Below are 14,828 nucleotides of genomic sequence, written 5' to 3'. Positions count from 1 at the left end.
CGAAGCCGAGGGCGAGCCCTGCCTGACCCGCGCTCACACACACGGGATTTTCTTTCTTTTCTTTTATTTTTTTCTCTCTCTTTTTTGGCTAGGTGGTGTAGCTTTGGTGGCGACCGCTTTGCGGAGTAGGAGCCGCGGAGCGAAAGGGATTGGGGGAAGGGGGTGGGGAGAAGCCAGAGGCACACCTCGCTCCAGAGCCAGCCCCGGGGAAGTGAGACCACAGGACAAGTGACCACAGCTGCCAAGGAGACATTTTCTCCCCAAGCAGCCAGGTTCCAGCGTCCTCTGCCAGCCCGGCTTGCGGGCTCCCTGTCTACTTTTCTCCAAACAGGCTCCCTGGCGGTCACGGGATCTCAGCCTGGACGGGGATTGGGCGAGAGTTCCGCATATGGAGGCGCCCTTGTTAGAGCCTCTCGGAGTGGAGCGTGTCTCCTCCTCTCCATCCCATCCCAGACCCTCTTCAGTTCAGGCTTTGGGCAGACTTGGAAGGGTTTTGTCCCCCCCACCCCTTGCACTTCAGTTCCTTGCCCATTGCCCACTTATAGTAATGTCCTGTCTGTGTCGAACTCTTGAATTCTGTATTTGATATTAATGGGGCTTACTTGTATTTTCTTAGGGAAGATAGCATGTTTCTTTGCTTGTGGTTTATCCATAATATTTTCATTCTTCTGCCCATTGCTGCGATGCAAAGTGATATTTACCAACCGTTTAAAGATGTTTAGGGTTTAGGCAGCTCTTCTAGTCCTAAAGGAAAAGGTAAAATAATGAGAGGGTAAAATAGAAGGATTGTCAGTGCAGGCTATTTTTCAGTAGGTAAAAACAATGATACAGGAGTGCTTACTAGGTCAGAGTTGCCTTCTAAATGACATGACTCAATAAATTTTATTCAAAAGCTATCAGTGTGTGTGCTGGAGGGCTTCAAATAATTTTAAATGTTGCGAAACGAATTTTATTAATGTAGCTAGTAGGTGAATAGCGCTTCCACGTGACTGTGCTGCCTCGGATTTTAGCTTAACATTTGGAAGCTTACTCTGGCTTAAGACAGACTGAATTAACCACTCAGGTCTTGACCCTCCATAAGCCTCAGTTTCCCTAGCTGTAAAATGGAAATAAAAATAGGGAATTCTTGCTAAGGTTATATGAGTGGGCAAATGGCAGTACTCTTTGGAGGTTAAATTTAAATTACCATTATTAAATTATCATTCCTTGTAATGGTAAGGAATGATTCTGCATATCTTTAGATCTTTCTGATTTGGGGCTTTCCTTGGTTTACCGCTTTTTTAGGAATTGATAAACTTATTTCCCAGTTAGAACTCAGCAGCATAATAAACATGGCTTATTGTCCCATTAGGTAGGTTTATATTTCATAAACAACAAATAGACACAAGTTGATGAGGGGTCTTATGTTAAAGAGCTGGACTTCATGCTGAAACAGATGTGTGCATGCCATGACCTGTTCCCTGTAGCAATTTTGGGAACAGATTTCAAGCAAAGGAATACTAGAGCCAATTTTAAAGTTAGAAAAATAGCTCATTTAAAGTGCAGAGTACTTTTATGTGGCTTCACATGGCCACTATTTCTATTACCCAATTTCCTTGATCATCATATTTTTGCATATTTGCCTAAGAATATTTGAGGGAAAAATCACAAATACTGCAATTTTTAAAGTTACATTTTCACTAAGTTTACTCAGACTCACTGATCCTTTTTATTAGAATAAGGACAGATGTCATATTCTTTAAATTCATCTGCAGACATGCCTCAGAGATGTGAGTTTGATTCTAGACTACTGCAGTAAAGCAAATATCACAATAAAGCAAGTTACATGAATTTGTTGTTTTCCTAGTGTGTGTAGAAGTGTACAGTGGCATTAGGTCCAGAAATGCAATGTACATACCTTAATTAAGAAATGCATTATTGCTAAAATATGCTAGCCATCATCTAAGCTTCCAGGGAGTTGTAGTTTTTTTGCAGTAGTAGCATCCAGGATCACAGATCATCATAACACTATAATAATAATGAAAAAGTTTGAAATATTGCAAGAATTCCCAAAATGTGACACAGACAAGAAATGAGCAAATGATATTGGAAAATAGTGTTGATAAACTTGATTGACACAGGCTTGCTGTAAACCTTCAATTTGTTAAAAAAAAAAAAAAATTCACAATAGCTCTGGAGTACAATAAAATGACGTATGTTTTTATTCATTTTATCCTCAATAGTCTGCAGAATATTGAACCCAAGGGCACAACTAAAACCAGTTATCTAAACTTAGGTGGGCTTTTCTGTAGTTATAGGCAGATTTTGTCAAGCAAATGTAGACTATCATTATTAGACACTTTTTACAAGACAATTTTGAGTCTCTGTGCTGTTCAACATAGTACACTGCTCTATCTTATTCTAAGTGTTTGTGCTGTTGTGTGAGTTTTTACTCCATATCAATTCAATACCATTGGGTCATAACGTCACATATTTCTTTGGAAGAGAAGAAAAAAGAAAAGGTATTTATTAATTAATGGTAGAAGTTGAGAAATGGTCAGCTCCTCTCCTTTTCTCTTTTACATACTATTGTCTTTAGTCTTATAAACCACTCATCTGTCTTCATGATTGTTCACCCATAGCCATCCAAGTCATTTGGAAGAAAAATTTCTTAGAGATACCAAGATTAGTATGATCGGAATATAGGAAAATTAAAAGAGGATTTTTTTTTTGTGGAGGATATTTTTACTGGAGTAGATGATAGTGGTGATGATAGAAATTAAGCACAGAAAGAATTACTAAAATGAGTGTTTTAGAAAATATGAGTGAAGTGAGACTTAAATTGGAATTCCTGGTGTTAGAGGTTAGAAACAGTTTATGTTAGCTAACAGACCATTGCTAACTGCCTTTATAAAAATTTACTAAGCAGATTTTGTGTGTGTGTGTGTGTGTGTGTGTGTGTGTGTGTGTGTGTGACTCTTTTCTTTTTAGGCTGTCCCAACTTTTCTTTAGTGCCTTCTGACTATACTTACGTCATGAGGAGCAGTTTTGTGTGATGATTAAGAGTCTTACCTCTTATCATATGCCTTTTAGCCACTATGGCATTGTGACCTTGGATGAACTGAATGTGTCCAGGCCTTAGCTTTCTTATTTGTGAAAGGAAGATAATAATAACTATATGATAAGGTTAAGTAAAAATTAGTGTGTATCACCAAGTTGATGGACATGAATTTGAGTGGGATTTGGTGATGGACAGGTAAGCCTGGCGTGCTGCAGTCCATGGGGTCACAAAGAGCCGGACCCAACTGAGCTGAACTGAGTGTATATAAGGCAGTGGCCTTCAAAATATTTTGTTGCTTACTCAAAAGAAATTTGAAAAAAAAAAAAAAATTGAAAAACAGAGTCACATATTTTTTAAGTTGACATCTGTTATTTGTCATTGAGTTTATTAGTTGAAAGATATAATTTCCAGTGTATTGAAAATGTTAACACTTTGAAATAGAGTTGTTATAAACTTATTTTAAACACATCCAATTAAATGTAAATACTATAGTAATGTGGTAGGATCTATTTTATAAAATGTATAAATTTTTGTAATTTCCATGCATTTTCCTCACAGAATTTTATAAAACATTTTTGTTCTTAAAAGTTTTTTTGATCACCTGTCCAGTTTCTGTACTATCATGTACTCTTGTGAACATAAGGTTCTAAATGTTTAATTCTTCTGTCTGGAGTTATTACAGTCATGCATAATTAAGTAAGATTGTAATAGTCATGGTACCTTGAGTAAAGGAGAGTTTTACTGATATTTTGTTGGGCATCATGGTGGTTTTTAAATTTTAGGCAATGTACTCTTGTAAGATTTGGGTTGTATGAGAGACCTGCCTTTTTTTTCTTTTTCTCTTTTGAGTGAGGGAAGGACATTTGTAAAGAAGAAGGTCAGAAGTAGCTTAAGTGTATAGCTTAGACTGAAGGTGACTTCTCAGGCAGGTTGTCTTGGAAAAGAAAACAGGGAAGTTGATGTTCTGAAAATTGGTTCTCAGAAAACTTATTCTTGATTATGTACCCCTTGGAAAGTTGTTGTTTACCTCAGTTTGAAATTGATGAATTAAGTATATATAGTTCAGAGCCTAGTTTATAAACAGAGTTAAAAAAATTTGGAGTGTCTTATTGATCTCAGTATTTAAGTTCTTTATATGGAATATTTGTTCCATGATTTCCATCAAAATCCTTATTTTGACTGTCTTAAAGGAAATCTGAAAAGAGATTTATATTTTTGTACTTTCTTTGAAACTTGCTATTGGTATAGAAATCCTAATCAAAATGTCTTTTGTTGTTAGTTTTCCCCAAATTGGTCTCATACATGTACTTTACCTACTGTAGTTAAGGGGCTCTGAAAGACTTCAGGAGGATTGAACTTCTTTGGTTATTCAGTCACTCAGTCGTGGCAACCCCATGGACTGCAGCACTCCATACTTCCCTGTCCAACAACTCCTGGAGCTTACTCAGACTCATGTCCATAGAGTCGGTGATGCCAACCATCTCATCCTCTGTCGTCCCCTTCTCTTCCTGCCTTCAGTCTTTCCCAGCCTCAGGGTCTTTTCCAGTGAGTCAGTTATTTGAATCAGGTGGCCAAAGTATTGGAATTTCAGCTTCAGCATTAGTCCTTACAATGAATATTCAGGACTGATTTCCTTTAGGATGGACTGGTTGGATCTCCTTGGCGTCCAAGGGACTCTCAAGAGTCTTATCCCAACACCACAGTTCAAAAACATCACTTCTGTGCTCAGCTTTCTTTATGATCCAACTGTCACATCCACCCATGACTAGTGGAAAAACTATAACTTTGACTAGGTGGACCTTTGTTGGCCCTTGAGGTATAATCATAAACACTTTTACAGGTAAAAGCAAAGTAAGCGTTTGGTTTATGTCCTTTAAGTATTTTGGTTTACTTCAACTTTTATGATAGAAAGGGTAAAGCTTTACTGAATGCAAGTCATCCTGAGAGGTAAATTGTTTTTAATCATGCAAGTTACTTTCTATTACTCTTTATAGGAGAGGAATCAGGCTGAGTTGTCAGTAAAACAAAATAAGTCATTTTAGCTATTTAGTCTCATGTTCAAAGGGTTGGTAAGCGAGGTCATCAGCTGTTTGAGTTAGAGCCCCGTGAGGTTTATTCATGCATATTTTTTTGATTGATAAGAAGCAGCCTTTCCAGTGTAGCCTGAGAGTGGAACTTAAAGAACTGTCCTCAGTAAGTATACAGTAGTAACGACAGTAAGTCTGAGGTAGTGCTTGTCATATGCCAAGTCCTTCACACATATGAATTCACTGCATTTTTAACTACTTTGTGAAGAAGGTGCTCTCATTATCCCTATTTTTAAAGATAGATTAAACTGAGGCACAGACAGTTAAATAAATTTGTTCAAGATGTCAAAGCTAGGAAGTGGCAGAGCTGAGATTCACACCTGGAGTTTGTCTCTATAGTGATTACTCTGTAAACCATTGTGCTAAAATATCTCTGGTTTCCTATAGACGTCAGTCATATTTTGGTCCTACCTGGACACATATATGATTGCAAATGGTGGCGTCCACTTCAAGAGCTAGGGCAAAAACATTATGAAATACCTAAGTAACCATTCTCTGCCACGAGATGCGATTGCTACACACACGCACACACACTCTACCACCAGATGTGATTGCTACACACGCATGCACACACCGTACACCCACATTAGAAGAGATATTAGTCCCCACAGTTTGGATGCCAGTTTCTGTCAAAGGATCTGACTCTTAATTACAGTGATAAGAATTTATGAGGAAACTTAACTGTTCTTCATGAGCAAGAGTACAAAAAATAGTTTATATCAGTTTAAGAAGAGATAATATTTAATGAAAATATTTTAATTCAAGCTTTTTGTAATACAAGGATCAGATGCAAGGACATATGTCTAAATATTAAGCATGTATGCTGGTTAGACTCAAGACTTAATGGAAACCTTTGTTGCATTCTGTATTCTATTAAGTGGTATTTAAATTAGCATCACAATCTATTGTGAAAAAGAATCAGTCTCATATTAAAGGATTGAAGTTTAGGATATTAGAAATAGCAGTAAGCGTTAGTTGCTCAGTTGTGTCCAACTCTTTGCAACCCCATGGACTGTAGTCTGCCAGGCTCCTCTGTCCATGGGATTCTCTAGGCAAGAATACTGAAATGGGTTGTCATTCCCTTCTCCAGGGGATCTTCCCAACCCAGGGATCAAACCCAGGTCTCCTGCATTGCAGGCAGATTCGTTACCCACGGAGCCACCAGGGAAGTCCAGAAATAGCAATGCTGCTGCTGCTAAGTCGCTTCAGTCGTGTCCAACTGTGCGACCCCATAGACAGCAGCCCACCAGGCTCCGCCATCCCTGGGATTCTCCAGGCAAGAACACTGGAGTGGGTTGCCATTTCCTTCTCCAATGCAGGAAAGTGAAAAGTGAAAGTGAAGTCACTCAGTCGTGTCCGACTCTTTGTGACCGCAGAGACTGCAACCTACCAGGCTCCTCCGTCCATGGTATTTTCCAGACGAGTACTGGAATGGGTTGCCATTGCCTTTCTGGCCAACTTAGATAAGTTGTCTATTTCTGAGTGGTTTAACTATTCTGCTTTTGTGTTTTTGTTTTATGTGGTTAAAATTAAATATATATCTTAATATTGGAGTTTTTAAAAGATAGCTTAAAATTTATTTTCATTGTATATAAATTTTAGATAATATCCTTCAAACTTGATTTTCTTAAATTCTCAATTCCTGTTTTCATCCTTTCATTAAAGATACTTAGAACAAAAGGCAGTAGGTTTTCTTTTAGGTTTATATTTTAATTATGATTTTTTTAATACTTTTGCAGTATTCTTTTTTCTCCATCCCTAATTTTTTTTTATAGTAAACATACATAACAATTTTTAGCTTCAGTAAAGAACCGCTGAATGATATTAAATTATTGCTTGATAGATGAAGTCTCTAGTTGGAAGTATAGTAATAGTTATATTTACCCTTGGAAATGAATGGTTTTATTCTGAATTTATTGTTTATAACTTCATAAATGATTACAGTTTAACTTCAGATTTCTCTTAATGTTTTCTGTGAGTAATTTTGAAATTCTAGTCATTAATTACTGGTGGCTATCAATAGCTCATATTCTTTAATTAACTTGAATGCACCAAAGAATTAGGAATAAGCCAGAAAAAGACCATCAAGTCTTTAAAGACAGAACCTACTGGCATGGACTTGGCTCAGGGATAGCTCTGTCAGGCCTTTTGTTCATTCTGTCTCATCTTAATTTATGTGCAGTTTCAATAGTGTTTGATTTTCCTGACTCTTTAGATTATAACAAATAAATTATAAACATCAGTAGTGTGCTTCTGGGTTAGGTAGAGGTAGTCTCTCAGATTACATTAAGAAGAAATAGCATTATTAACTTTACATGTTTTGACTTTGTTTTTCCCTTACACAGAGTACAAATGTTTGTAGATATAAGAAGTATTTAAATTAACTCTAAAAAGGAGTAACTGGCGGACTCCTAGCAAGGGAGTAAGATTAAATAAAAAGCAGATACAAGTGTTTAGAAATTATAATTAGATCATTATATGTTTAGATCATTATAATGATCTCGGTCCATTTAGATATGGGGCAAAACAATTATCACCTAAGGTATATGCTTTTAAATCAAGAGTTTTTAATAACTCCTAAGTAAGATACGGGCTTCTCTGGAATTTTTAATAATTCCTAAGTAGGAATTATTATTTACGCTTCTCTGGTGGCTCAGTGGTAAAGAATCCTGCAAATGTAGGAGATGTGGATTTGATCCCTGGGTTGGGAAGATCTCCTGAAGAAGGAAATGGCAACCCACTCCGGTATTCTTGCCTGGAGAATCCCATGGACAGAGGAGCCTGGTGGGCTACAGTCCATGGGGTCACGAAAGAGTTGGACTTGACGTAGCAACTAAACAACAAGTAACATATAGAAGATTGAATCAGATTTATTACCTGTCGAGAAATAGGGCTATAAAATATATGTTATAATAAAGTCTTTTTTTTTAATTTAAAGAGGGTAAGCTTCAGTGTTTCTAAAATTTTGTTCATATCCACAAATGATATATTTACTATACTTAGTGTAAATCTGTTTTTATTCTTTGTTTTTCTGTACTTTGTTTTTGTCGTCTTTTGCAGGTACTTTACTAAAATAGAAATAAAGCTTATTTTGCTTATACTTATTTTGAATGTGAATAAAGTTCATCATATTCAAAATAATTTTTCCCCCAGGTGCTACAAAGTACACAGATAAAGACAATGGAGGAATGCTTGTGTGGTCTCCATATCATAGTATCCCAGATGCCAAATGTAAGTTTTTTGAAACTGAATGTCTATGTAAGTAGGGAATCAATCAGCCAATTCAGAATGCAACTTATATTTGTTTTTGGATCTCTTAGATCTCATAAGAAATAGTTTGTCTTTGTTTTATTTTGTTTTTTTGATGAAGCTTGCTATGTTAGAATGTTTTTCCTTTTGAAAGATAGTGGGTTGATCATTCCAATTTGTGTCAGGCCCAGGAAGACTGAAAAAACCTAGGATCTGATGGCATTGCTGCTTAAATCCTGAAGCAGGGGAGGGAGTTACAATGTAGACATCTGCACAGGCTATTCCTCAGTATATGAAGCTGTAAAGAAATGCCTTCAAACTTCCAAGAGCCCACTATCATTACCATTTTAAAGAGGAAAGGGGAAAGAACTGACTTCAGCAGCCATCAATCAGGTCATCTTTGTGCTCTCCATTTCTGGACGGAGACCTTCTGGATCACTGACCATGCACTTCTTGAATCATGGTGTGGCTTTAGACTTCAATGTGATGTAGCGGACCTGATCCTTTGCGGCACATCAGATATAGGAAACGTGCAGGTAACAAAACTAAGATCCCCACCCCTCCACTCAATTATCATTTGATTTATTAAAACAAAAACCACTGAACAGCTATTTTAGCAGCTGTAAAATAAGTTTGTCTTTTTAAAATATTTACCAAATCTCAAAAGATGTCCCATGCTGGTTTATTTAGTCCCATGAAAATTAGCAGTGTCCTATAAATCATGTGCACAGTGTGTCATACTTATTAATGCAGTAACAGAACTAAAAGTTGAAAACTTATTTTGCATACCTGATAATTCTTCCTGTTTACAAGCTTCAGAATACCAGCAAAAAGTCTAGCTGGTAATCTAGGAATTAATGCCCTTGAGGTATTTTTAACTGAAAACACTAAATTGTATATTTTGTGTACTGAGGAACCTGAAAGAGATGGTCAGATTTTTTTCAGTTTAGTCTTTCTTATAGGCAGATGCTTTCATTCATAAACTGAGCATCAGAGTGTCATTGGCTTTTGCCTTTTTAGCACTATTTTATATAATGGTGTATTTCTTAGCAAAGTGGAAAACAAAATTCAGACAGCCAACATGTCCTGGCAGTGGTTCGTCCACCTGGAATATCCCAGTGAAGATCTAGGGCAGTGGTTTTCATCCCTGGCTGTGCTTTGGACTTGCTTAGGGGAACTTAAAAAAAAATTTCTATTGATGTCTGGCCTCCACCTCAAACTAATTAAATCAGAAAGTTTAGGGGGTGGAGCCAGGACTTGATATTTTAGAGCTCCTCTGCTGATCCTAAATGCATAGCCAGGGTTGAGAACCACAGGTTGATTGGTTTTATTTAACCTTCTGTTTATAGGACTACAGGCCGTTTTTGTGAATCAGCATGCATGTAGACCTGTCATATGTTTAAATACTATGAGTTCTAAATAGAAAATGGTATTTGGATTTTCTCCAAAGCTTGCAATCTTAGGGAGATACAGTAACACCCATAAAAATTAGTTGTTAATCTAACAGCATTATTGTTACAATAGCATATTTATATATTAAACTGTACTCTTAGAAAGTACTTAAAATGGGCCAGATGCTGCTTCAAGCACTTAACATATATTAGCTCATTTAATCCTAGGAGGAATAGTACTGAAAACAATACTTTTTATCACTACTTATAGTGAAGAAACTAAGGTACAAAAAGGTCAAGTTAATTGCTTAAAGTTCAAAAACAAGTGATAGGGCTGGGAGTCAAGTCTTGGTAGACTAGCTAGCTGTTCTCGGATCAGAATTCTTAACCGCTGCTTCTCAAAAATGTGCTTAAAGAATTTATTTATTTATATTGTATAGGATTAAGAAAGACTTTGCATAAAAATGAATCCTAAATGTGAAATGCAGATTTCTCAGCAATAAGGCCTTGAAATAGCCTGTATATATATATATATATCATCATAGAAGCTGTGCTTATTTAAACAACTATTTGCTTGATTATAATAATTGAGAATGAAAGAAAATGGAATATATAGGTACCTTTTGTATAGCTAGCAGGAGGAGCTGAAGAAAATTTTAGGCATACTGAAGCATGTTTAAATTGTTACTATACTGGCAAAACTGTAGATAAACCATCCTTTATACAGTAATCAAATATGGGAAGGTAAAAGCTTTGGGAAAACTGTAAACATGAGATGAGGTCTTAAATAGCTAAGTCTCGTTAAATAAATATTGCAATAGAAGCTACCTACCTAATATTTTACACTATAATTAGGCTCTGTTGGCTGACCACAGATTGGTCTTTTTATAATACAAAAATAATTAGTCATGTCAGTGAATTTAATAAGTATATGCTGTATGGTCATGGAGATAAGGCATACTAAGTAAAATTTTAAACCAAGTGAGCTTCTGATCTGTACGTAGAAGTGAAAGTCTTTTTTATAATGTCTCATGGAAAATGACTTTGGCCTTTTTTTATCCCTAGAGTATAATTATTTTTAAATTTCACTTTGTTAAAAAGCAAAGTCAAAAAAAAATCAAAAAAAAAAAAGCAAAGTCAACCTGATGAAGTAAATGAGAATGATTAATCATATAACACTGTTTCCTTACAGTGGATGAATATATTGCGATTGCAAAGGAGAAGCACGGCTACAACGTGGAGCAGGTGTGTAGAGAAACATCTTAGTGTTAAGGTTTGCCTCGGTAATTGTCAAATCCAAAGAGCATCTTGTGATACTTTGTGTCTTAAGAAAGTGCTTAAGTTCGACCAACTCTGTGAAAGTGAAAGTGTTAGTTGCTCAGTCGTATCAGGCTCTTTGCGACCCCATGGAGTGTAGCCCATCAGGCTTCTCTGTCTGTGGGATTCTCCAGGCAGGAGTGGGTTGCTGTTTCCTTCTGCCGGGGATCTTCCCAACCCAGGGATCGAATGCATGTCTTCCAAATTGCGGGCAGTTTCTTTACTCTTTGAGCTACCTGGGAGGTTGTAGCAAAGTCTGATCTTTCATTGTTAAACATTTTGCTTTTATAAACATTGTTTATCTCAAGGGCTTGAACATTTGTCTCTCAATACCTCTGTGGTTTTCTGGGTTTTTTTTTTTTTTTTTTTTTTTTGAGTTCTTAAAGATCTGAAAGCCTTAAGGATTACTCTAGCAAATACTTACCAAAAGGGAAAATTTCTTTAAGTAGAGGTAATTCTCTGACTTTTTAACCTAAAAGACCTAGAAACTAAACTTTTTATTTAAAGAAATATTTAAGATTTTAAATTTTGAAAGAAATAATTGACAAAGGACTTTAAAAAAAAATTAGATAACTTTAAAAGGAAGTATATGTGGTATGAGACTTCCCCAGGTGGTGCAGGGCACCTGCCAGTGCAAGAGACAAAGGTTCGATCCCTGGGTCAGGAAGATCCCCTCAAGGAGGAAATGGCAACCCACTCCAGTATTCAGGAAGATCCCCTCGAGGAGGAAATGGCAACCCACTCCAGTATTCCTGCCTGGAGAATTCCACGGACAGAGGAGCCTGACAGGCTGTAGTCTGAGGCGTCACAAACAGGACTGAGCAACTAAGCATACCCACACGCATATATGACATGTGGTCCATTATCCCTAGTAAAATGGGAATGTAGAACATGGAAAGTGAAAGTAAAATGCACATTCTTAAATTTCATTTCGACTAAGTATAAAATCAACCTGTCAGAATTAACAGTAAAATAAGTGAACTTTCTGTTACCTGGATTATTAAGAGCTAATTTTATAGCTAGTAACATGGTTAAATTATAGAAAATCATTTTGGTGAGATTGAGATGTTAATCTTTATAGTTAACTTTTCTGTGGGTTTTGAAAACTTTGATTATTATTTTGTTTTTAAGCCTTGACTTTCTTTTTACTATTTGATAAGGTTAATTCTTTGAAATGTGACTCTATATATGTTCATTTTCATGTTCATTTTCAAGGAGTATTTCCAGAGTATTACCAAAGTGAGAAATTAATGCTGTTTAAAAAGTTGCTATCTCTCGTCTTAAAAAATAAATCTTTATCCCCTAAATGATACTCAGGCAGGCAGTCAGTCAGTTCAGTCGCTCAGTCGTGTCCGACTCTTTGCGACCCCATGAACCGCAGCACACCAGGCCTCCCTGTCCATTACCAGCTCCCAGAGTCCACCCAAACCCATGTCCATCGAGTTGGTGATGCCGTCCAACTATCTTATCCTCTGTCGTCCCTTTCTCCTCCTGCCCTCCATCTTTCCTAGCATCAGGGTCTTTTCCAGTGAGTCAGTTGGCCAAAGTATCCGTACCTTACAGTAAAGATAAAGGTGTACCTCTTAAAATAGAAGGGAAAGTTGTTGAATTGTCAGAAATTATCCATTTCAGGTTTTTCTATGATTTGGTAATAAAGTCATTGAAATTATTAATATGCCTTAAAGTAATTCTTTGTGTCCATTATGATAGTAAAGAACTTTAGAAATATATGTGGTAAAATAGTGTTAAAGTTGCTTACTCCTTAGAAGTGTTTAGCCCAGAATACTTCTAACAGGCTAAAACATAAATATTTCTCTACTGAGTCTTGTCTGAGCACTTCTAGTTTTATGTTATAATTGATAGTTTCATTCAAGTATTGACTTACAGGTTATTTTTCCTTTTAGCATATTTTTCCCTACATTTGACAAATGAATAAATGTGAGTGAAAGTCTTGATATGAGCCTACAGACCTGCTTTAGTAATTATAGCTACTCTCCTCAGCTCACTTTTTCCTAGATTCTACAGCAGATGTGGTATGTAAGAACATTTACTATTCTGAGGCCCTGATTTGAAAGCAAGAAATGAACTCTGTTACCTGGGTACCCTGATTAAAAGCCCCAAACTGAATGTATCTTCAGTTGAAGTCATAGGCTTAAGACTTTAACCTGATTTGTGTTGAACTCTCTCAAGTGTGATGGAACATAAATCCATTAAAACCAAAGGGGAATGATTTCTCTTCAAAGGCACTTGGCATGTTGTTCTGGCATAAACATAACATTGAGAAGTCCCTTGCTGATCTCCCTAATTTCACTCCCTTTCCGGATGAGTGGACAGTGGAAGATAAAGTCCTATTTGAACAAGCCTTTAGTTTTCATGGGAAGAGCTTTCACAGGATTCAGCAAATGGTATGGTAATTTTGCTTTTACTGTGGTTCATACCTGAGTGATACCTAATTCTGTTGTTAAACACTTCCTAATTATTAAATACAAAAAAGTTTTCCAATCTAATTGTTAAAAATATTTTGAAATAGAAATATTTGCCTATAGTCTTAATTTCTACAACTACTCTTAATACGTGATCATTATGTTCCATTTCATTGTAATAAATTACAATTATGGTAAGTATATATTTAATAGACTTACTAAATAAGTTTATCATTTCAGGAAAAGTCATAATTTCAGTTTTATTAAATGTTTCATTTTTAACAGGATTTTATTTTCAAATTTATATTCCTTTGGATATGAAAACTGTTGATAGCTAGAAATTCTGTATCATTCAATGTTGTTCAGGGACTGTTCCTTTTTTTTTTTTTTTTTTGAAAGAAAAACTGCTCTTTAGTTCTTAAATTTTTTGTGTTTCTAGTCAAAATTGTATAACTCTGAGAAGTTGCTGCATTAAACTCTTTTAATTTGAATTTTGGAAATTAGAAATGTTTGCAGATATATCTAAGTGTCTTCCATAATCAAAAAGAACATTTTTAATTGGAAGAGTATGTCCAAGTTTGTCAATATGACAAAGTAGTGCATGATCATTAGTCCTTCTAATATCCAAGTCTGTTTGTATTATTTATCATCTTAAAGCCTGGATTTAAAACAAAATGATATTGAATCACTTTTCTTTAAAACATTATGCTAAGCAGCAGAAGCGAAACATAAAAGGCCACATATTGTATGATTCCACATATATCCAGAATAGGCAAATCTGTAGAGACAGAAAGTAGATTAGTCATTGCCAGGGTCTGGGTTAAAGGGACAGGAGAGAGTGACTGTTAATAAGTTTAAGGTTTCTAAAAAAAAAAAAAGTTTAAGGTTTCTTTTTGAGGTTACAAAAATGTCTGAAATTAAATAGTGATAGTTGCACAACTTAGTGGGTAAGCTAAAAACCTCTGAATTGTACACTTTAAATTGGTGAACTTTATGATATATGAATTATAAATCAGTTTATCACAGAGTGGGTGGAAAGAGCAGAGTAACTCTCTAAGAAAACACATGTGGACTATTAACCATTTTGCTGTGGACTTCTGAGGCCGTTCTCATCCTATTAGTTTGCGACATCCTTCTCTTCCTTTCTCTGCTCAGAATAAATAGGAATATTTATTTACAAATATCAGTGACATAGGTATGGTGGGATTCTATGACTGTAGCTGCACTTTTTAACTCTATAATTCATAAAGGTAACTGGGAAAATTTTGTTGGTCTATGCTTTTGTTTGCTAAGTATCAAAGAATAATATCAGAAATATTAT

At 35.9% G+C, this 14,828-nt stretch overlaps 1 protein-coding gene across 5 annotated transcripts in view; it reads left to right on the top strand.

Moving 5' to 3' along the window:
* RCOR3 (REST corepressor 3) overlaps window positions 1–14,828 on the top strand; it is a 53,490-nt gene that overhangs the window by 1,406 nt on the left and 37,256 nt on the right. For 4 of the 5 annotated variants that reach the window (XM_065936263.1, XM_065936264.1, XM_065936262.1 and 1 more), the window contains exons 3-5: window positions 8,281–8,358; window positions 10,960–11,012; window positions 13,328–13,489. In XM_065936263.1, the coding sequence (XP_065792335.1) occupies window positions 8,281–8,358; window positions 10,960–11,012; window positions 13,328–13,489 (293 nt within the window). Of the gene's footprint in view, window positions 1–8,280; window positions 8,359–8,590; window positions 8,913–10,959; window positions 11,013–13,327; window positions 13,490–14,828 lie in introns of those variants that run through there. The other variant, XM_065936265.1, reaches the window with a different exon arrangement.

This window comes from Muntiacus reevesi, chromosome 5 (assembly GCF_963930625.1).
Source record: "Muntiacus reevesi chromosome 5, mMunRee1.1, whole genome shotgun sequence".
NCBI classification, from domain to species: Eukaryota; Metazoa; Chordata; class Mammalia; order Artiodactyla; family Cervidae; genus Muntiacus; species Muntiacus reevesi.
This window is presented reverse-complemented; position numbering and strand designations above follow the sequence as displayed.